Raw genomic sequence first — 24,428 nt, 5'->3', positions numbered from 1 at the left:
CACTGCTTTGAGTATGAGATTATTTATTAATTAAATACAAATAAAATTAGATGTGGAATTTGAAAAATTAATAACCATATAATAATACATTTGGAAAAAGAGTAAAGACCCATGGGGAATTTTATCTATAGCTTCATAAGCTTTCAGCTACTCTTTCATTGTGAATGTTTAGATTTACTTGTATGCAGAACAATACCTTCTGCTATGACATGCATTCAAAGTTAATAATTATCTTTTTAAAAGTTAAAACCTATAAAAATAATATTTAATTATTAATTTTTTTAATTTTTTATATGTTTAATTTAATAATTGAAATTATGCAAATATGATAAGTTACACAAAAATTTTTTTTTTAGTAGGAAGATTAGAATATGGTGACTTGAATTTGGGCCTGTCAGGATAATTTGCTTGGGAAAAAATATCCATTTTTTCAATAAATGCTTTAACCTTTTGGAGAGCCCATTAGAACTAACCCAACCTAGAAGGCCCAGCCCAGCAATCCCCAAGGACCCCACAGTCATAAGATCCGATTCTTACCTAAACATCAAACACCAGCCGCCCGACTATATAATCGAACTGAAACCCTAATGCAACTCTACAAAACCTTCATTTTCTTCCTTTTTCTTTTTCCTCAGTAGCACTGCACGCGGAGGTTAAAGTGACGGCGCTGTCTTGCTGTCCGCCTTGACCAAGCCGTAGCTTCGTCTTGGCCCTATAGTTTTATTGGATCATACTCTCGTCCTAGTTAGAATCTTCTGTGTTTTTGTTCTTGCAAAATCAGGATAAAATGTCTGGAAAACCATCCAAAGCTGATAAGAAGATTGCTTACGATGCTAAGCTCTGCCAGTTGCTCGACGAGTACAGCCAGATCTTGATTGTGGCGGCAGATAATGTTGGGTCGAACCAGCTCCAGAACATTAGGACGGGTCTTAGAGGTGACTCTGTGGTTCTCATGGGAAAGAATACCATGATGAAGAGGACCATTAGAGTCCATTCTGAGAAGACTGGCAACAACGCTTTCCTTAACCTCATCCCCCTCCTTCAGGTATATATTGCTCTAGATTCTAATCATTTTGGTTTTCTGCTTTCCGGGATTGTTTTGTTTGATCTTATACTGCTGAGATTGGATTTTTAGGGTAGCATCTAGTTGCAGAGAATGTAGTTTTTGGATATCTTACCCGCCTCAAAAATTAGGAATTCGATAAGATTTTGGTAGTGCTTGCTTTTTTATTTCGTTATTTTTTTTTCTTAATCAGGGTAACGTGGGACTGATTTTCACCAAAGGTGATCTCAAGGAAGTGAGCGAAGAGGTTGCCAAGTACAAGGTGGAGCAACTGATCTCTTTTTGATTGATTCTCTTCATATGACATTTTATTGCTGTCGGAATGTTGATTTTTCTTGATTGTCTTCAGTAGTAATTCTGCTGATATTGTAAATCTCAATAATTTTATGTAATAGCATAAATCGACTTTGGGAACCGTGGATAATTTTGAATTTAGAATCTTTCTTAAATTTAGTTCTTGTTGTTGACAATATTAGCATATTTACTAGGCAGTCAATCAGAACATTATAAAGTTTTGAAATGCATTCTTGCTGTTATGTCATATGTGGCATTTATGGACCAGGTGTAGCAGTAACGTTGTCTGAAACTTTTGGGAAAGCATATTTTGTCTGAAAGTTGTTTGTTTATGCTTCAATGGGTCATTTAATGGAGAGTTAATTTTTTTTTGTTTTAATCAAAATACTGCATTTAGAATCTTCTCGTCAAATCAAGATTGAAGACTATCTGCTGAAATTTTTAGCTCAAAGTTAGTAGAAAGTTTCATAGGGAATGTTTAGATTGAATTACAGATGATGGATTATCCCAATTGCTGTTAAAGGCTGATATCGTTTGCTTGTGTAACATGATATCGTAATTAAATGGCATTGCCAAGTGTCTGGTTTATTTATATCTATATGATATTCACTTAAGTTAATGTGTACACGTACTTGTTCAAATGTTCCCTTTAATTCCTTCTTTTGATTCACCAATAGAACGAGAGTTAGTGAAAATGTGTTAGTTTCTTTAAGTTTTGGTGGCTTGAGAAGACAACTACCAGTACTTTGAATAGGTATTACTCTTCTCATCCACGGTTTGTTTATAGTAACTGTTGCCAATATCAACTTTCCATCTTTTGATTTTACTGTGGATAGAGAATCACATTAGGTTGACATATATGCCTTGTTCTGGTATGATTACACATTATATGGCTATGTGTTTGTCACTTGTGCTATTTAAGGCGTTTTCTTTTTCAACTGAAATTTCCATTGTGTTTTCTGTTATGAATGATCAGGTTGGAGCTCCTGCTCGTGTTGGTTTAGTTGCCCCAATTGACGTCGTTGTCCCACCTGGCAATACTGGGCTCGACCCGTCCCAGACCTCTTTCTTCCAGGTCTATTATCTGAATTATATGATGATGCTAATTGTACTGGCTATTTGTTGCTACTGTTTTAATCAAGTCTAACGGTTTTTTTTTTTTTTAATTTAGGTGCTGAATATTCCCACCAAGATTAACAAGGGTACTGTGGAAATTATTACCCCTGTGGAGCTTATTAAGAAGGGGGAAAAGGTCGGCTCTTCTGAGGCTGCTCTGCTGGCCAAGCTTGGCATAAGGCCATTCTCTTATGGCCTTATTGTTCTGTCTGTTTATGACAATGGTTCTGTCTTCAGCCCAGAGGTGCTTGATCTGACAGAAGATGATCTTGTTGAGAAGTTTGCTACTGGTGTCTCCATGGTCACTTCATTGGCATTGGCCATCTCATACCCAACTCTGGCAGCTGCACCACATATGTTCATCAATGCCTACAAGAACGTCCTAGCAGTTGCAGTTGCAACTGAGTATTCCTTCCCGCAGGCAGAGAAAGTGAAGGAGTACTTGAAGGTGGGTTTGTGCATAACTCAGCAGAGCTAGGTTGCATCTTTAGCTTGAATCTATTTTGGATTGTCATTTTTTTGTAAATGGGATTTTATATCGGTGTGATTGCAGGATCCTAGCAAGTTCGCTGTTGCTGTTGTTCCAGTTGCAGCTGCTGATGCTGGTGGTGCTCCAGCTGCTGCTACTAAGGAAGAGGAAAAGAAGGAAGAACCAGCTGAGGAGTCTGATGACGACATGGGTTTCAGCCTGTTTGATTAAGTTTCATGTAGGTTGCTACTATAGAACTGTTTCTAGTATAATTTTGGCGATTTAATGTTATTTTGGACAATTATTTTTGTGTTATTTAGCAAGTTTCACATACATTGATAGGATGTTACCCATCTCTTTGCAATTATGCTCATGTTTGATTGGATTGAATCCATATCTTGTTCATTGTTGATGGCAAACTATTTTGGTATGCCTTTCTCCCATAGGAGATGGTTAATTGTTAACTTAGCCCCTTAGTTTCTCAAGGTTGAATTTAGGGGCTAAGTTACAATTACTCTCTTTAGAAAACTTAATCCTCAATTTTAACCTTGTATCAAGGACATCCTTAAGCCCAATGCTAGCTTAACGCATGATTTATGGACATTAACTCGCATGGTTGCTTAATTTCATGTCCGTGGAAAGCTTAATCTTCTAATTATAGAGCAACGGTGAAATTTCAACCATCTTATAGCTTGAGGAATGAAATGATCTTTGGGCTGAAAAAATTTATCTAGAAGATAAATTGGGTATTGTGGATATGGGCTCTGTTCTGGTCATGAACAGCTATTGTTCCTTAGTACGTGAATCGGCACTGCCATCAAGGGAATTGGAGGTAGGTCATTGGATTAAATCGAGATTAAGGGTGGGTCTCTTTTTATAGGATTGAATTAAAACAAGATCGAAAACATCAATCAGTGATTCTAATCAAACAAACTCCAAGTGTGGTTCGGCCGGCGAGGTCAATCTTAAAACTGTGATTTAGATCTTTGAAGCCATCCACGAGAGGATTTATGAAAGGAGAATGGCAATTTAAATATTAAATACTTTGGCATAAGTACTGTCTGTTCTTAGTATGGAAAAAATAAAATTTTGAACTTCTATTCTTTTTTAAACATTTGTAGGGCATTAAAATAATAAAATATTAATACAAAGTCACGGATTACATTAGATGAAGCAATAGGAAAAAACTAATTATGGGTTAATTAAATAAGATTTTGCAAGAGTTGTGTACAAATAATATTATAGAGGCGGCCTTGACCTGCCCCTGCAAGGCTTTACTCAGCCATTTCATTTAGGACTTCAAATGTATCAAGTATTGAAAAAAATATTTTTTAAAATATATATTTAAAAAATTAAAATTAAATTAACATATTTTAATTTAAATAATTTTTTAGTTATTGTTTAACAACATTTAAAATAATATTATTTTAAAAAATGTAGGCAAATGGTCAAATAAGTGGCACGAAATGCAATCCACCAACAATAATAAGGAAGGAGGCTGGCTGGTCGGTCATATATCATTGCTTTAAAATTTAGTTTTTTTCTTTCTTCTAAGACATGCGCATTGACCTTTCAATAACAAAACAATTAAAATTAAAAAATATATATATTTTTTTAATATCAGATATCTTTTATGTCATTTTTATGGCATAAAGAATACTTATTCCTTTGGAGTATGTGATAGTTTCTTCTAACAATGCCTTTTCAAGCATCGAACTTAAGTTCTCCATCGAACTTGAGTTCTTCTACACAATAAGTCTTATCATTACGTCCAACACCTAATAGTAAATTTTCAGTTTAACAATACCCACAATTCCCATTTCTCTCTACAATTTGTTTTGATTTGGTGGTGGCAAATGATCTTCAACTTTTATCTTACAAAGATTTCAATCTTGGAGCTATCCCACAAAAATTTTTAATTAGCTTAAATCAATATTTATACTAATTAAGGGTTTAAAAGTCATATAGTGTTCGTTATTAATTCACAATTCCCATTATTGATTAAAATGTTATTAGCTTATCTTACAATTAAGAAATTCGAAACTCAATTAATGGGTAATTTGTTTGTTTTTTTATTTAGTCTTCAAGAGAGAATTCTTGTCCTTCCTCTTGTACTATTTGTATTAATTTGAATTTGATTAATGAAATCCTAGTTAATTTGTTTTAAAAAAATTAAATTAATTTAATTTTTATGTTGATTTCAATTATTTATTAAATTATATTATAAAAAAGAATTTTAAATTAATTCTTCGAATTAGATGTCATCTTCGGAATATAATATTAAATTTTAATAAATAAAATTTATTTATTTGTTAAATTAAAATTTCAATCGGTGGAATTAAAATTTAAATTTATTGAATCAATTCAAGTAAATTTAACTTTAGTTGTATGAGTTATCAAATTGATCCTTATTTAAATTTTTAATTTTATGGGTCATTTATATTTAAATTATTAATTATATATTTTATTAAATTGAAATGAATTATAAATTGTCTTGAGTTAAAAGAGTTAGAATAAAAGCTATAGTTTAAATAAAATTTGCCAACTCTAATTCTGATAAAAATATCAAGGGATTAGTTGGTCTTAACAATAATTAAGTTCATGAGTTTCTGTAGGTTGAAATGATCAAACAGATAAAAGAATCCAGCTCGGGATAAGATTTCTTGTTCTTTGTTTGATTTCTTGTTCATGACTCGAATTCAAAACCCCATCACTCTCTATATTTTAAAGGTGAAGGAAAATCAATCAATCTAAGTATTCTTATTGACATTTGCCATGATATGTTAGTCCAAGACTTTTCTAAGTTATTAATTAATGTTTCCTTATCCTTTATTATGATTCAATCTTATATTTCACTTCTTATTCATGTAGAGTCACAAAAAATTTTTGTCTAGACTCAATTTATTAAAAATTTAAGATATAAATATGTCAGATTTATATATTTAATATATGAGTTTCATCATATATTTTATATTTTGAGTTTATGATAGACTGTATTTAAATAAAAAAAAATAGTATATATCAAATAGTAACAATATTATATATTTGACATATAAATTAAGTACTTTTTTTTTTGTGTGTGTGCTTCATGCTTTTCTTGTTTGTTATTTATCTAATGTTGGCTTCTTAGCATGCAATTTAATTTATTTCAAAATAAATAATAAAATAAAAGTTTTTTCTCTATTTATTAATTAAAAAATTTAGTATGAAATGAGATAAGTTTATATATATTAAACTTCAAGATATTTGAATGTAAAAGTGTGTTAAGAATATAAAATATTTTTTAAAATTTTTATCACAAACTTAAATTTTTATATAAATTCAACGTGTAATTTAAAAAATATATAAATTATAAAAAATGTAAATATTATTTAATTTACATATATAAATTTTTTGGAATTATGTATGTAACTTATAAGCATATAAAACAAATGAATGATTGTCACTTATTAAAAATATTTTATATTTCATCAATGAACAAATAATATGTATCTCTAAATATTTTGTACTCATAGAAGATGATAATCACTTGTTTATTTAAAGTATTATTCAAAGTGTAATAAAAAAATTCCATTATATATATATATATATATATTAGAGTTTAAGTCTAATTGAAATTAGAAAGTATAATTAATTTAAGAAGTATATCAATTTATGAAATTTAATAGAATTTAAATTATGAAATTTAATAATTAGAGTTTTAAAATGACTAAATTTTAGTGGCCTATATGTATAAATAGTTGGTTGGTCATTATATGAAATATATTGCTGAGAGCCCGCAAAATGGATAGGTGTGTTGAATTCCGTGAGTTTTGTTTGAGTAATTTTGATGGTGAAAAAAATAATTAATGATTATAATTATTTTTCCTTAATAGTGAATTTGTTGATGGAATAGATTTACGCCGAATCACGTTAAATTTTGTGTTTTAATTTTGTGTGGATATAATTTTATATATATATATATATATATATATATATATTCATGAATGGCTAAGATAATCCCACTTGTTCATTTATCTTCATGAACATCATCCTAGAGCATCTATCTTCCAACAATAATTGTTTTCATGTCTACAATTTTTTGTTCTTTTCAACTTTTGATCATCATCATCCATATATCCCACTTGGATAAAATAAGATAATTTTAGACCCATTCTCCTTATATCAAGTGGTGCACAAGGCAGCACATCACTGCCCTCATAATTGCATCAAAAACAGTAGTCTCACTCTCATAATGGCTTATTAGGGTTCCCTTGGGAGTCCAAAACAACAACAAAGAAGGATGCTTGTGTCTTAAACCCATTTGTCTGCAATTCATGTGACAGTTTTCCTGTTAAGAGGCCATTGACTTGTGCAGCCAAGAGATAATGACAAAGATGGGTTAAATCCCACCAAAATTGTTAGGCCTTGAGGGTACTATACAATGGTTGAAATAGATAATCAAAGGTTGCAATCGAGTTAGGTCTTTGTATCCACCTAGATTTATTATTATCAGATGTGCAGAATCTTAATTTGATTCTCCTAATTATGAGAAAACTCATTTATCTATAAAAAAAAAACCAAAATAAATCTTGACATTTCATATAATAATTCACTTATTTATCAAGACATATTATAATCTAAGGAAAGTCCTTATGTGCTTGCAAAACTTCAACATTTGAAGCCAATCAGGAATAGTTTCATTGGTTTTAAATTATAGAGAATAGAGAGATTTTGAGTTAGAGTTTATTCAACTATCTATTTTAAGATAATTTATTTTTATGATGAAAAGAGAAATAATTAATAGACTATACAATGGAAGGTATGCATTCTTCTTTCTCATTATAAAAGAAAATAATTTTTAAAAGAGACTGAAATTAAAATTCTTCTCAATTTCTCCACCTTTAAGGTGCGGAAAAAATCAATCGGGCTATACCTCTTAGGGGATTTGGACTCATCCCTAACTGAGGTTTGTTATCCATATAAGGTGATGGTGAACTAATGGTGCAGACTGTTTAATTTCTGGTGTTATCCCATTTATCCCAATAGCTAAATGGTGCAATCTTTGCAGCAGATTAAGATGCCACACACTTTACTAGCATGCTGATTCTGAAATGCTTGTACCCATCAATAATTTCTCTATTTCACATTGTACTTGGCAAAAGTAGAGGTATGCAATAACTCAACCAAGAATCAAAGATTATTGTCTATGATTTATATTCTTTTATTTTTTTTTCAATTAATAATACTAAAAGTGCAAATTGTTAATTTTCATCCAAAAATTATTAATTGTGATACCAAATAGTCTCAATAATAATTAATTATTTCTTTTTTTCAATCTAATTGATTGTGTCAAATAATTCTATGCTAGCTTTTTATTAATTATTTTTCTCTTTAATGAAATTATTTCTCACTTTGCAATATATTATTAGAGCATACTCTATTTTAATATTGGGGTATCCATAGTTATGTTTACCTCTAAATTTTATATTTTAAATATTTATGTCAGATATAAAAAGGTATGTTAGTTTGAAATAAGGTATTTGAGCAATATATATAAGATTTGAGCTAACTTTTAGAATAAAATTAAACCCGATTCATTTTCTCGATAACTTTGACAGAGGTTCAAATTTTATTATCTCCTCCTTTTTATATAAAACAAGTTAAAGAAATTTGGACCATTCATTTTTTGTGGCTTCTATTAATAGTTTATTCTAATAATTAGAAAATTATATGGTTCATATGTTTTAATTCAAATTATTTAAATTAAAATTTAACAATTTAAATAATTGTGCTATTATTTAAATAAAAAAATTAAAAATTAACAACTCCAAATTCATTAACACAATAGTTATACCAACCAAATAAAAAGGAAATATTAAACAAAATAAAATCTAATCTAAAAAGCACTAAAATTAAAGATAAACATGATACAATTAATGGAAAAGATAAGCATCAAAGCACAAGAAACAAATAAAAGCATGGAGCCTCCATTCTTGCGTTTGAAAAAAACTGGTTTCCCATGTCTTGTAAATCCCATGGTTTGATAAACAACTCATGACTTATTGACTTGCAATAAGGAGGCAAATGGTCTCATCCCTCTCATGTAATGTCTATCCATTGTAGGATCATGTAAGGACAAAGAGAGGCAGACTAATCTTATTAATTATTATATCTCCCTTTTACCTGTTTTTCTTTATAATTTTTTTTTAATTTTATTGTGGGGTATAAAGACTTGAAGATTTTGATTTATATTTCTATTTCAAGACTTTGTCTTAATTTATAAGTATCCATTTATTTATAGTATTTTTTGAGTTTATAAATTAAAAAAAAAAATCAACTTTTTATTTTGTATATATAAACACTATACTTATAAACTAATTTTTTCAAATATATTTTTATATTATTCTTATTTAATTTTAAAACTTTACTATTTATTTCATTTAATATCTTTTTAACAATTTTAACTATAAATATACTTAATTATAAGTTTTTTTAATTAAATATGTCAACTATTTATCAATTATTTATAAGTATTTTAATAAAGAGAATTTTTCTCTAGACTTACTTCATCATAAACTCAATGAATAAATATGTGAGACTCATCTATTTAAAAAGTGAGTCCCATTATATATTTTATATTTTAAATTTATGATAAATTAAGTCCAAATAAGAAAAATATTTTAAAAAAATATAATTTACTTAAAATTTTAAATATTTATAAATTTAAATTAATTTATTTAAAAAGTGAGTCCCATTATATATTTTATATTTTAAATTCATGATAAATTAAGTTCAAATAAGAAAAATATTTTAAAAAAATATAATTTACTTAAAATTTTAAATATTTATAAATTTAAATTAATTTATAAATACCAACTACTATAATAAGCATTAGCTGATTTTCATAATTTAGTAAGGGTTTAAAAGTAATGACGCAAGAGTGGTCAGGCAATTCTGACAACAAAAATTCTTTACTCCAAGCAAAGCCAAGTTTAGCTTTCTTTTTGTGTCCTCGCCGTGGTGCGATAAAGCAAGAAAGGAATCCACAGGATTCTCCATTGAGTGGGGCAGAGGGAAACCATTGTGCTACTTGATAAGTTCTTGCTCTTTGGTTTCTCAATAATTAAGGAAACTAATCAAATATGAAGATGGGTATTATTTTTTAGTGGGAATTAAAGTCAATAATGACTAGATAAAAATGTTAATTAAATTGTTATGATTGCTTAATTATCTTAAATATAAGTTTTAATGGTTAAAATTTAATAAAAAAATTTTTTAAATAAAAATGAGTGTATAAATGGACTAATCATATATTTGATAAAAATTAATTTTTTAAAATTATTTAATTATGAGTTAAGTGATAATATCAAAGACGTCTAGCTTTATATTTTTAGTGGGAATTATTAAAACTTAATAAATGTTAAATTTGAAGAGAATATTAATGAAATTACAATTTAATTTATTTTAATTTAAACTTATATAAGTTATTAGATTATTTTACACATCAAAATAATTAGCTAAATCAGTATTGCAATTTAAAAACTTATATTTATCCTTTTATATTTTGACTTTCTTGGTATGGAAGTTATAATCCTTACACTTCCCACTCAAACGCGATTACATAATCGTCATTTGACAATAAATTTATATTTTTAATTTAATACGAATTCAATTATCCCAAAAATTTTACCGTACAGTCATACGACCGACCATATTATATGGTAGTAAGTATTGGATACTGAAAAAGTCATATGTATCTAAAATAAGAGTTGCGAATATGAGAATGTTAAGGTAGATGAGTGGTCATACTAGACTAGATAAAATCTGTAACGAGAGTATTAGAGAAAATGTAGGAGTAGTGCCAATTGAGGATAAGTTGAGAGAAGAGAAATTGAGGTGGTTTGGTCATATGAAGCATAAACATACGGAAATTCTAGTTAGACAAGTAGAGCACATTAGGTTAGAAGATGGAGAGAAAAGAAGGGGTAGACCTAAACTAACTTGGAGGATAATAGTACAACATAACTTAGAAATATTGCACATATTTTAGAATTTAACCTAAAATCATTTAGAGTGAAGAAAGAGAACTCATATAATCGGTCCAAAATTTTTAGAATAAATATTTAGTTGAGTTGAGTCAATTATACAATTTTATAGAGAGCTGAAATCATAAATTTAAGTGGTCCTAAATTTTAATTAACAACAAATGAGATTTGAATATTGTGAAGGAATATTATCAATTTGGCTTTTTTAAAAAAAAAACAGCATTTATTAATTTAATAAAGGAAAAGAAAAGAAATCATGTAAAACAGAATAAGCCAAAAGAAAAAGCGTGATAAAGAGTTGATGTGAAGGCGAGGAGCCTTTGAAGCAATAAAGAGATTATTGGAGGAGTTGGAAACACGAAATCCCCATACTCCCTCTTTACACAAAAATATTTAATTAATAATTAATATATTATTTAAAATTATAATAAATTCTATTTAATATTATAATTTTTATTTCTACTAAATAAATATATAAATTGAATTATATTTTTCGAATCTAAAATTTCATTTTTCTTATTTTTAAATCACAAGTTTATAGGAAATTTTTTTTAAGACATGTAGTATCCTATTTTTTAAAACGTAAAAAGATATTTCATTAATTAAAAATTAAATATAAATTATTGTATTACTATAATTTTTTTTATAAGTTTAATATATATAAATTGTTTATATAAATAATAATAATCATTTTAATTTAAAAAATATGATCGTATTAATAAAATATTTAATTTGATCTGTCCGCAAATAGTGAATACATATTTCACTTGAACGAAGACATCATTTCTCAAATTTTTATTTTTTATTGTGAAATCTAAAATATTAATTTCAACATCATTAAATATTTAATGTTAAAAATAATTATTAATGGCATTTGATGTTTATGATAACGTTTTTAAAATAAAAATATTGTTCAATCAATAAAATAGTTACTCATATAATATTTACAATTAATAATATTAATATAATTTAACCTTATAAAATGAGATAAAATTTCTTAGAATTCTAAATTATTTCAATATGTTAGCATCTTTTTTTTTAATAGAGCTTTCTATTATAATTGTTGTAATTAAAAAAAAAATACAATATTCTTTAATAATTATGTGTGTTCTCTATTTAAAAAAGCTAAAATTATGTTTGTGTGATGTAAAATTATGCTTGTGTGATGTAGTGTCGCGTGCTATCTTTCGAACGTCTTGAAATTTAAAGTTGATGTTTTAAGATCCTAAAATTTAAAGTTGATGTTTTAAGATCCTACATCGCTTATAAAGAATGTATCTAAATGATATATAACTTAGCATTTCTTGGTAAAATTATTATTATTTTATTAAAAGTTATATGCTATCTCTATAAAAATTATATGTGTTCTCTATAAAAAAAATTCCCTTATAAAATAAAAAAAAGCATATCTATCAAATTTATCTATTGAGTGAGATATTTATTATAAGTAACTAATTATTTGATAAAATTTTTTAAAATTAATTTTTAAATTATTTAAATATTTGATTAAAATGTATTTAAAAGGAACTTAATTTGTCAAAATAATCAAACAATACATATCATTGAGTGTTATGGTCATCAAGATAAGAACAGTATTGATGTTTTTAATAATTATTAGGATAATATTAACTTTTAATTAGTTAAAGAGTAATTTTAAAATAAATAAATAAGTTATAAATAATGATACATTATTTATAATTTTTAATTTATTTTAAATATATTTTTTTAATTTATAAGTCAAATTGAATACTAATTTATTTATAATTTTATACTTATAAATAAATTTAATTAATTTATAAATTAAATTAAACATCTTCTAAAAAATATCTATTTATTATAGCACTATCAAATCAAACTAAAGCAAAATTTAACAGAAGGTTATATAATACAATTTAATTAATTATCTTATAAAATCAAAATTATAATGTAATATTTAAATTCATACTTTCTTAATTTACTCTCTTAATTTATATTATGTGAGATCGATATCAATAGAAAAAAAAAATCTTCACATTTGCGTGAAATATATATATTATAATTGTTATATTAATAATATGATAATTAAATAACTGCCATTAATTCAATAATAGAAAAAGAACAAAAACCAATAATGGAACTCACTTTCCTTTAAAATTTCTCATCTATAAGCCTTTCAGAAATAATGCCTCGTCGTAAGCCGCTGAACATGCTTTCTTGCTACGAAACCTCTGCTCTCTAAAACTTTTTTTTTATTTAATATAAATAAAAAATACTTAATTTTAAAATAAATAAATAATTAAAACTCAAAATTATTTACTCAATCCATTTTAAAAATTAAAAAAAAAAGGCAATTAAACTTCTTTTTTAATGAATCTCCATTGTACAGTATAATTTCTCTTATGAGTCCGCGTAGACTTTATAGGTGGGGAGTAAACACGGTGGGCGCACGTTGCTCGGGCTTGAGAAATTATACAATGACCAAATTTTATTAATTAGGATTCATAATTAATATGGTAGGCCATTAAAATATTAACACGTGAAATTGTTTTAAAAATTAAAAAAAAAAACACACATTATCATTATTTTTTAAAATTTTTTTACGTATTATTTTCCCTCGGGCTCAAGTACCTTCCCCGCTACGTGTTGAGCGTAGGGGTGTTCACACTCACGTGGTTGGCCATGTGATTAGTTGGCATGAAAAAAGCGGTGCTGAGTTGTTAATCACCACGCCTAGTCTGCTTTAGGAGAGTAATCGGGCGGACCACAGGTGTGCCAATCGTAGGCGGTGGAGTTTCTTTTGGCTTTTCCACTTGGTGGCGGTAAACGCGGAGAATGAGTCCACGTAGGCGAAGGTTCTTTAGCCAAACCAACGTTTCAAAGATTAAAAGGACAATGGAAATGCGAAGAGAACAAATCAAGAAAGAAAAAGAAAAGCATTAGACTTATCCAACTATTTATCTGTATATGATGAATTACCTTTTTTTTTAAGATGATTGTGATATTTTTAAATTATATTTTATTAATATTTTTTATTTATATATGTATTGATAAGTCACTAAAATTTTAAGCTAGATAATTATATAAATTATTAAAAATTAAATTTCATTTTAAATCTGAGTCTTGATTAGGAGGAGAATTTTTTTTAATAGATTTTTTGCAATTAATATTGATGTTTGGGTTTGTAATGAAGTGGCAGTTGGGTGCAGTTGTTCAGGCAGTTTTCAAACAACAATAAATATTATTTTTATAAAAACCGACACATGTCTATCATCTATTGCAGAGAATATTATTTTGGATTGGTGAGTTCCATGAATTTCATGTGTAATAAATTGCCAAGAAAAGAAGGGTGGAAACTACGCCATTTTAGCCTCTCAACCATATTAGCCATATATTTATTAGGATTATACCTTCTCTAGTAAATTAGTACTTAAATTTAAATAAATAATAGATGATTTTTATTATCCGAAAATTCGACACTTACCTGTAATTTTCCAGAAGCTACGAGTGACTGCTACTCTGCTCCATTTATGACAGCTGGGTGAGAAAATTTAAGATTCAACTTCAGTGCTGCATCAAATGGAAATGAGAATGAGAAATCAACATGGTAGATAAGAGATAATAAATTTCAAATATATCATCATTTAATCATGTTATTTATTTCTACAACCACATTTTATCCACACAAGGGCTTAAATTAATAACTCTTTTTTTTTTTTCTTTGGAATCATTTATGGAGATGGTACAGCCTTCAAAAGTAATTAGCAGCACCAATTTGCTATGGAATAATTTTTTTTTTTATTATTTTTGTTATTCTTTTAAAGGTAACTCGACAGCCTTCCAAATCCAAACTAGATTTGCTTTCACGCAAGAATCACTGTTCACTAGTAACTGTAGAAGCATAATGAAAGACTTGGAATTAGATAAATCAGCGTCCTTGAGCAGACTTAATTGACAAATGTACATAAAAAAGGAAGAAAAGACCAAGGTCCAAGTTGGAACAATTCCACCTGCACCACCGTTTACAAGATTCCAACGTGGGCCGTTACCTATGTTACGATACCAACGCCAAGACACCTTCCACGACGCTTGCCAGCCGATAGAGATAAGCTTCTCTGTCGATATTTCCATTTTCTACAGTTTACCTCTTCCCCCCCCACTCCCTAATTTTTTTATTACCAAACAAAGCGTTAATTAATTTTCTATTTTCCACTGACTTTCAAATTTCAAAATTCTCTCATCCTTTTGTCCATGCACCTTCCTTCTTATCCTTCCACACGCCTTTCCTTCTCCCTATATATAACTCCTCTACCTCTTCCTTTCTCCGTTGTCTCTGTGGACAGCACAAACACAATTTTCGAAATTTCAAAATCCTAAACGTTCATTTTTATCCTTTTTTATTTTTTGTTTGGTTTCCGTTTCATGCAAACATGCTTGATCTAGATTGGAAAGCTAAGATGGTCTCTTCTGATCTCCCAAACAAGTCCCCTAAACTCTCTAACAAGCTTAATGTTATGATCCCTTCAACGACGCCGTTTCGTGGGGTTACCAATATCTCGCCGGTTTCTGCTTCCGACTCTTCTTGTACGGCTTACGAGCACTACCTTCGGTTACCTGAGTTGAGGAAATTGTGGACTTGTAAGGAGTTTCCCGATTGGAAAAACGAGTCCATTTTTAAACCGGCTTTACAGGCTATAGAGATCACGTTTCGGCTCATTTCTACGGTTTTATTGGACCCGAGACCGTACGCGAACCGTAGAGAATGGAAACGGAGGATCGAGTCGCTTGCTACTGCGCAGATCGAGCTTATTGCTATTCTGTGTGAAGACGACGAAGATGGAGACACACGTGGCAAAGCGCCGGTTGTTGATATGTGCTCATCTAAAGGCATTTTGGGTCGGGATGGGAGCTGCACTGAGGTATGGAAGGTGTCACCTGAAACCACTGTGGTCAACAAGACCAGCGAGGCCAGCCTCCTCCCTCTCCTCTCCACGTGGCAGAAATCTGAGGACATGGCGCAGAAAATCTTCTATTCCATCGAATGCGAGATGAGGCGGTGTCCGTACACTCTAGGTATCGGAGAGCCGAACCTCGCCGGCAAACCTAACCTCGACTACGACGCCGTTTGCAAGCCAAGCGACGTTCACAGTCTGAAGAAGAATCCGTACGATCACATAGAGAACCACGAGAACCAAACGCTGTACACCACAAACCAGATTCTGGAGTCATGGATCCAAGTAGCTAAACAGCTTGTTAGACGCGTAATTGAAAGAATTGAAAGCAAGAAATTCGATAAGGCGTCAGGCGATTGCTATTTGCTCGAGAGAATTTGGAAGCTTCTATCCGAAATAGAAGATTTGCATCTGTTAATGGATCCAGACGATTTCTTGAAGCTCAAAAACCAGTTGCTCATGCGATCGCTGGACGAATCGGAGGCGTTCTGTTTCCGATCGAGAGCGCTGGTGGAGATAACGAAATCGTGTAAGGAATTGAAGCACAAGGTTCCGGAGATTCTAGGCGTGGAGGTGGACCCCAAGGGTGGGCCGAGAATCCAGGAGGCGGCGATGAGACTGTACAAAGAGAAGAGGGATTTCGAGAAGATTAGTTTACTTCAAGGGTTGCAGGCGACAGAGGCAGCGTTGAAGAGGTTTTTCTATGGGTATAAGCAGTTGCTGGCTGTGGTTATGGGGAGCTTGGAAGCTAAAGGGAATCGGGTCTTGGTGAGTCCAGACACTTGCGACTCGCTGACTCAGCTGTTCCTGGAACCGACTTATTTCCCGAGTTTGGATGCGGCCAAGACGTTTCTGGGCGAGTTTTGGAGTCATGAACACAGTGCGTTGGAGAAACGGAATCGAAGAAAGTACTCAAAGAAGTAGTGCTTATTTGTAAGACTCGGTTTTGACGGACTCAGTCGCTGCTGTAGAAATAGACAAAATTTCTTTTTATTATTTGTACGAACAATATTGGATATTGTAAAATTTTTTCTATCTATTTATTTATTGTAACATTTTAATGCATACAAAGCAATTTCCTCGACTTTTATGTGCATATAGCCTAGCGGAAAAATCTTTGTATATATATCGCGTTCACGTGTTTTTTTTAATATTATTTTAAAAATAAATTAAAAATATTTAATTATTTTAAAATTTTATTATTGAAAATATATTAATATTTTTAAAATTATATTTAATTCATCTTGAAAGGAAAAAGCAAGCTTTGCGAAGTTATGGGCAACTTTTCGGCCGCCAACTTCAACTGAAGCACTCTGGTACCCAAATAGGAGAACATTTCCAAATTGGAATTAGCTAGAGAGACTGCCAATTGAGAATCTGTCTGTTTCCAGAATAATATTCTTGAAACCCAAATCAATAAAGCTATGGACAAGCAAAAGTATAGCAGCCTCCATTTCAGCATCATCCACCGGAATGCGGGAGGGAAAAAGATGAGTGCCGACGCCATAAAACCTTGCCTTCATGATTTGGAATGACCCATGCGGTATCAGTATTAATTTTATACAATCACGGCGGAGGAGGTTGCCATCTCGCTCCAAGCGATGCCTACTATCTGTGAGTCGTCTTGCAATTTGTTCTGGAAACGAAAAAGATTGTGAGATTTCCTCATTGCACAAGCCAACATCCACACAAGTTGCAGCTGATATTTAGAGATATGTGATTAATAATGAGATGAAAATATATGATAGGTTAAAGTTACAACATTTGTAGAAATCTTCATTCATTCAGAATTATTATTATTATTTTATGCCAAAGATAATAATTTCAGCCAATCCTAGCCCAAAAACAACAAAGCTCAAAGGCCCAACAACTCAGAAACTCTAGGGCTAGGAGAAAACCACAGTGATGCTGACCATAGTCAACTATATGGCTGAGAAAAATAATCTATCTATTTAGGTTGGAGGTATTTGCAAACAAACCGTCTGGGTGGTGTAGTTGGTTATCACGCTAGTCTCACACACTAGAGGTCCCCGGTTCGAACCCGGGCTCAGACATAAGGTATTTATTTTTTGCATGATCAACCCAAAGTTCTGCTACAAGATTGAACTGATTATGGATTTATAAGAGCCACCTTTACAGGTTTTGAAGTAGAATAAGAGCGCCATTCATTCCCAAAAAGAGAAAAGGGGTAAATTTTAAATTAAAAAAAAAAAACACACACACACCGACATGCACAAGAATTCATATGCAAGCCCAATGATCAAGAGATAATATGGTATTTATCTGTCTATCGTTTGGAGCAAAAACAAGAAAATCTAACTGCACAAGAAATGCATGGAGGGGTGGGTCTATTTGTGGACACTGGACAAAGAAGAAGAGAGAATGTAAGGAGTCTAGGAGGACAGAGATGAGAGAGAGTCAGAGAGAAGGAAGGCTACGGTTACGTGAAATGGGAGGGGGGATTTACTCACTTGACCAATAAATGTTAAACGCATTGGTAAGTCTTATTATACTTCAAAAGAAGAAATTAGGTTTAATTTTCAGAGAATGTGAAGAGAAAGTCCCAAATTTCAAAATAATTAATATTTTACAGACCATCAAATGAATATAAAGATTAAAGCACTGATAAATTAAAAAATAAAACTAAATTTTATGATGAGCATTAGAACTTAGTTAAATAAAATATTATTAAATAATATAAAATAAATTGAGGAGTTGTGTTCTCGAGAAAAGCCCATTTGGGCCCAATTAGAAATCCAAAGAAAAATTACAATCAAACAGCTGTACAGATCACACGTGAAGCTTTTTTTCGGAGTTAATGACCCTATCCCAAGGGCACTTGACTCGGTACAACCGCCTCGCTCCACGTATCCTTCTCACCAATCTCTAGCATCCACGTCATCCCTCCAAACCACAAATAACATAACACAAAAATAATAAAAAATTTCATTGCCGCCACGTGTCGTATTCCTCTATTCAACGTAAAAACCCCTAAAAATCTTCCCCTTCTGTAACTACCGAAACAGACATCAGTAAAAAGGTTTACTATTTTTTTTCCAAAAATTAATGAAACAAATATAATTCAGTTCTCTGTGTCTGTCTCTCTCTTCTTTTTCTTTGGATGAAAGAACTCAAAAAAAGAACCATTCTGCTTGCTGTTCACATCTGAATCATGAATTTTTTGGTATAACTATTTGTTTCTTTTACCTCTAATAAATCAATATATATATTGAGTTCTTGATTTCTCTTATTTTTCTGTTGTGTTCATCAAGAAATATAACCCATAATGAACTCTGCATTATTTTGAATTCTTGGAATTATGGTATGGATAAAGAAAGATTTTATTTTCTTTTTTTTATGTTTTAGTTTTTAATTATTATGTTACGTTAAGTGAGATTGATTTCAAATGGTGAAAGTTGATAGAAATTTTCATACAAAGGAGATTTGATTTTTTGACTAATGGGTTGCTTTTATCCAAAATTTCAGGTAGGATTGAATTAAGAAGCAAGAGCAACTTCTAGAATTCCTCTCTCTCTTTCTTGATTGTCTTTAAAAAGGCAAGCTTGTTCATGGGCTTCTTGAGACTTTTGACTTGTTAAACATACCTATACCTCCATTTCTGCATCTTCTTTCTTCTTCTTCTAGCCTTGAAAGAAGAATCAAATCTTGTTCATTGCTGTATTTGTTTTAGCACATCTTTGGCCTCTATAATAAATGGGATTAGAGGGTCTTCGAAGCCTGCAAAATTTACATCTTCTAGTTCCTCATTCACCACCTTCTTGTAGGAAACCTGTTTGTCCAAGATCATACTCTCTATCCTCATTTCGTAGCCTAAACAATCCCTCGTTGGCCTATCCATTAGGTCGTCCATCTACCCTTTTTGGTTCTTGTGGTAATCTTAGAACTCCTGGTCTAAAACGATCTTGCAGTGCTGATTCTAACGAGTTTTTAAATGAAGAGTTTACGAATCAGACTGAAGATTTCTCAATGAAGTTTGATGTTACAGATGATAAAGATGACAACGATGATAATGATACTGCATCTTTAGCAGTTTCAGAGATTTCTAAAAATTCATCATGTAAGGATGGCGAGAAGAGCAGAGAAAAAACTGATTCTTCCACGTCGTTTTTGCCCTCAAAGTTTGAGTTTCTTGAGCCTAATTTTCTTGGAATCAAACCAGAACCTCCAGAGTGGCCAGAGAGAGATGAGATTGTAAAGTTGAGCATTGTTCGCAAAGCAAACAGTGTTGAAATCCCTTTGTCACTGAGAATGATAGGCAGGAAGCAAAAATGGCAAGAGGGTTTTGCAGATGCAGGAGATTTTGCATACTGTTCTGTGAAGAAAGCATTTTCTTCAATGGTGTTTATAATTCGAGAACTTCAAAATTATGCTTTGTCTATAAGGGGAAGACTTTACAGCGAAGATTTACAAGCAGTTGTGAATAAGTTTCAGAAGGAAATGAATGCTTCCTTTGTATGGCTCTTTCAACAAGTCTTCTCTCGAACTCCCAATCTCATGGTCTATGTGATGCTTCTTTTAGCTAATTTCACAGTGCATTCGATGATTGGAAATATGACAACTTCACCATCTCGAAGATTATATGATAAGTTGCTAACTACACAGGGAATGAGTTTAGAACAAATTAGTGAAGACGTATTATCAACTTCATTGCCTGAATATGAAGAAATGATTGAGGAAGAAGAGATGAAGTTGTGGAACTTACTGGTGGAAGAAGCTGCAATAATGCGAGAAGAATCAAGATATCCTGTTCTTGATCAAGAGACAATGAAACATCTTGTTTCATCCATATCTGTGGAGATTGAACCAGAGGATTATGTGGAGTTTCATAGAACAGATCTTCTTTATCAGATGGGTGTAGCTGAAGATCCTAATAACCCTCTTCTGCTCTCTAATTATGCTCAGTTCCTATACGTCGTTCGCCATGACTATGACAGGTGAATTATCTTTCATTCACTTTCTGTAATCAAATCTTCCTTATCAGATGGGTTTCTGATTATATATTTCTTTCTTCTAAATGCTTGTGAACTTTACAGGGCCGAGGAGTGCTTCAAGCAAGCGATAATGTCAGGACCACCGGACGCAGAGACTTTCAGTCAATATGCAGATTTCTTGTGGCTAGTAAGGAAGGATTTGTGGACTGCAGAAGAAGTATACCAGCAAGCAGTGGCAGCAGCACCCAACAGCCATTATTATGCTTCAAAATATGCTAATTTCCTTTGGAGAACAGGAGGAGAAGACACTTGTTTTCCTCTTGGTAATTATTATGATAAGGTTATGTAATTTGAAACAGAGATGGTTAATATCAATATGGTGCTGCTCATCCCCTCCTTCCTCCTTCCATCTAATAAAAAAAAAAAAGAAAAAAATTATATACATGTGCGTGTGCGCAAATTTGCACACCCATCAGGAAAATTTAGCCTGATTTTAGCTTTAACTTCTGTATTTTCTTCTCTACTTGGTGTTTATTAGCCTGGCTATGTATGCTCGTTAAGATATTACCAAGGAGTTATGCAAAAAATCATATGCATGAATCTGCAAATCTATTCTTGAACTATCATAATGAAAATTGCTTCCTATTTTCCATATCTAATTGTTTCATAGTTCATAACATGATGGCCTATCTTAGGGATGGCCTCTGGTCAGGTTTAATTCTTAGTTTGATTTGGTTCTAATTTGGTTGATTTTAATCAATTTAGTTATTTTTTTTTTAAATAAAATAAAATAAAATTCAATTCTGATTCGAAACTAAACCAGACTAATATGTTTAGTATAATTGAAAATTGATTCATCCCTTTTGAATCCGAATTAGATCGATCTTATTCCAAACTTGAACCAGAATGTAGCCTTCTTCCAAAAATATATATATGTAGCTAAGGGTTTTTGTTATTTAGACTTGATTCACCATAGATTCAAGACATATAGTAGGTACACCTGTTAAATACATGGGTTTCATATATTAGTGTCTTGCGTGAATGATAGATCGAGTTTAGGCAAAAATTTTCCACTAACTAAAAGCATACCATAAGTAAATCTTATTCTAGGCCCTCTGATCTTATCATTAAATGAGTCAATTTTACTAAAATTAGGGTTGTCTTATCTGAACTTAATCTATCACGAATTTAATACATAAATATATGAATCTTAAATAAGTGATGTGTCTTAAATCTATGAAATATTAAGTTTAAATAAAAATTTTTCGATATCTTAGTTAAAAGACCGAATAAGATTATAAAATATGTAAACTGGTAATCAATACTTTAATTAAGTAATACCTTGAGTTTAAATTCTAGGAAGAGTTAAATGAATATATATATATGGAATAGTAGATGGGAACTGATTATAAAATATTGACATAGCCAGACAAAAATGCCTGTCAACTTACTTAATTCTGATAGGAAGATGAACAAATAAGGAAGCTATCTCATAGAAAATCTGAAGTTAGACTAATATACATATTCTATGATTTTTATTCATCTGAAATTGCTCGGATGGTTCTTCTAAATGGCTGCCATTACCACACAGTTCATGAGAAACGTCTCCTTTTCTAGTCAACTGATATGTAACAGCTGGTTAGTCGTCCGAATCCGATGAAGATGAGTGTATTGGTAACTAGTGCACGCCACAGGAGATGGTGATAGAACCTACCACTACTTGATTCTTGGCAGTAGACCTGGAGCTCGCAATGGAATTTCCTTGTCCACTGGCAATATATCAGGAAGCTACTCTGAAGATTGTTGCCAGTGGGAATGGGTTGATTGCAGCCTTACAAGCTCCCATGTTCGTAGTGGTGGATCTATGCCTCTGCAATTGGGGAGAACTCTTTGCATACGAAATTTTCTATTTTTTCAGTGAAGATGGAGAAGATCTCTTTTGTATTCCATGTGAGATATATGATGCGTAAGTTAAAGCATTTTCCAAAACGATAGAAGCTACTTTTTACTCAAAAAAACTGAAACCCATAATTTTTTTTAAAGCAAGTCTTATCTAATTTAATTAACTAATAATATTTTTTTAATTAATTTGTAAAGAAATTTAACTAAAATTTTCATTATCTCAATTAAATTTTAATTTTTAAATAAAAAAATATATTTTTTAGTTTTAGAGGTAACATGAAATATATAAAAATAATTTAAGAACGAATAATAATAATAATAATAATAATAATAATAATAATAATAATAATAAATAGATAAATGATAATTTTTAAAAATGTTTGCTGCTTCCCCAAGATCCGCCGCCACTGTTTATAAAATAAAATTAGAAAAAAAAAAAAAAAACCGCCGCCACTGCATGTTCTTGTGGTCTTAATTTCCTTCCACTATTTTAGTGAATAACAGAACTTTGTGGTTATGGTTATTTTTTAAAAATATTATTTTTAAATGTTAAAAAAGGTATTACGTTCTTTGAAATTATTATAATTAAAATATATTAAATTCAATTTTAATAATAATAATAATAATAATATCAAACAGAACCTAAGCCTTTTTTCAATTCAATGAATTGCAAGAATTATACCTTGTAGGAAATGATATTGGAAGAATGGCGAAGCAGGAAGGATGATCAGACTTATTTAACTTGTATTACGATATTCTCTAACCATAGCTATATTGGCAATCCAAAGCTCTTTGGAAGAAAATGTTTGGATGATTGATGAATTTTTATCTGATAGCTCCAACTTGTCAAAATTTTGAAAATCACATTTTGGAAGAAATTGTGGACTAAAATAAATCATAAATGACGAGCAAATTGATACCAACTTATGACAATCACACCCTTAAAAGCTAGCCATTGAAGTTAGAGAACTCAAGTTCACATATAATCACTATTGAAATCTCATACTTTTAATATGGATTACAAATTTTCTTGCAACGAGATAACATTAAAAAGAAAATTTACAATTTGATTCATATATTTTGCTCTATATTATTACACTTTAGTATCTAAATTTTATGAAATTAATTAATCAATTACAAAATTTTAGCCTATATTATATTTTAATTTTTGAATTTTAAAAAATTTATTATTTAGTCCCTAAAATTTTAACGTACAAAATAATTTAATCCCCATAATTATAATATTTATAATAATTTCATTACTTAAAAGGCTAAATTATTCTATATATTAAAATTACAATGACTAAAAATATAATACAGTGCAAAACTCAAATACTAAATATTTAATTTCTTAAAAATTAAAATGTAACATAATGTAAAACTCAAAAACTAATAATTAAATTTTTAAAATCTAGAGACTAAAATGTAATATAAAGCACAATCTAGGAATCAAATTGTAAGTTTCCTAATAAAAATACATTTGTTACTTTTCTTTCAAGGGGAAATTCAATCCACTATGGTTTTATTTGACATTGTTATCGTTAGAATAGTAGTTAAAAAAAAAATACCTTAAATTTGACAGTTTAAGTCACAAGAAACATCGAAGCGGTTGAACAATTTTTTTCGCCAGCATCTAAACTGTTGCATTTCTAAAAAGCTATGATAAAATTTATCCCA

At 30.4% G+C, this 24,428-nt stretch overlaps 3 protein-coding genes and 1 non-coding gene across 4 annotated transcripts; all 4 read left to right on the top strand.

The window, feature by feature from the left end:
• Nucleotides 1–564: 564 nt before the first annotated feature.
• Nucleotides 565–3,332, top strand: LOC110653819 (60S acidic ribosomal protein P0). The gene is made up of 5 exons (XM_021809607.2): nucleotides 565–1,045; nucleotides 1,257–1,325; nucleotides 2,334–2,432; nucleotides 2,529–2,921; nucleotides 3,027–3,332. Exons 1-5 carry the CDS (start codon nucleotides 788–790, stop codon nucleotides 3,171–3,173), a joined length of 966 nt encoding a protein of 321 aa, XP_021665299.1. The 5' UTR covers nucleotides 565–787; the 3' UTR covers nucleotides 3,174–3,332.
• Nucleotides 3,333–15,255: 11,923 nt separating this feature from the next.
• Nucleotides 15,256–16,981, top strand: LOC110653818 (nematode resistance protein-like HSPRO2). Its single transcript, XM_021809606.2, has one exon. It carries the CDS (start codon nucleotides 15,376–15,378, stop codon nucleotides 16,819–16,821), a length of 1,446 nt encoding a protein of 481 aa, XP_021665298.2. The 5' UTR covers nucleotides 15,256–15,375; the 3' UTR covers nucleotides 16,822–16,981.
• Nucleotides 16,982–17,877: 896 nt separating this feature from the next.
• TRNAV-CAC (transfer RNA valine (anticodon CAC)) lies at nucleotides 17,878–17,951 on the top strand. Its single transcript has one exon. It is a non-coding gene; the product is annotated as a tRNA-Val (tRNA).
• Nucleotides 17,952–18,988: 1,037 nt separating this feature from the next.
• On the top strand, nucleotides 18,989–21,503 carry LOC110653817 (uncharacterized). Its single transcript, XM_021809605.2, has 3 exons — nucleotides 18,989–19,081; nucleotides 19,384–20,852; nucleotides 20,952–21,503. The coding sequence occupies exons 2-3, from the start codon at nucleotides 19,612–19,614 to the stop codon at nucleotides 21,196–21,198; spliced, it is 1,488 nt and encodes a 495-aa protein (XP_021665297.2). The 5' UTR covers nucleotides 18,989–19,081; nucleotides 19,384–19,611; the 3' UTR covers nucleotides 21,199–21,503.
• Nucleotides 21,504–24,428: the final 2,925 nt, after the last annotated feature.

This window comes from Hevea brasiliensis, chromosome 14, assembly GCF_030052815.1.
Source record: "Hevea brasiliensis isolate MT/VB/25A 57/8 chromosome 14, ASM3005281v1, whole genome shotgun sequence".
In the NCBI taxonomy this organism is placed as follows: domain Eukaryota; kingdom Viridiplantae; phylum Streptophyta; class Magnoliopsida; order Malpighiales; family Euphorbiaceae; genus Hevea; species Hevea brasiliensis.
Note: the sequence above shows the minus strand (reverse complement) of the source record. Positions and strands in the feature narration are given on the sequence as shown.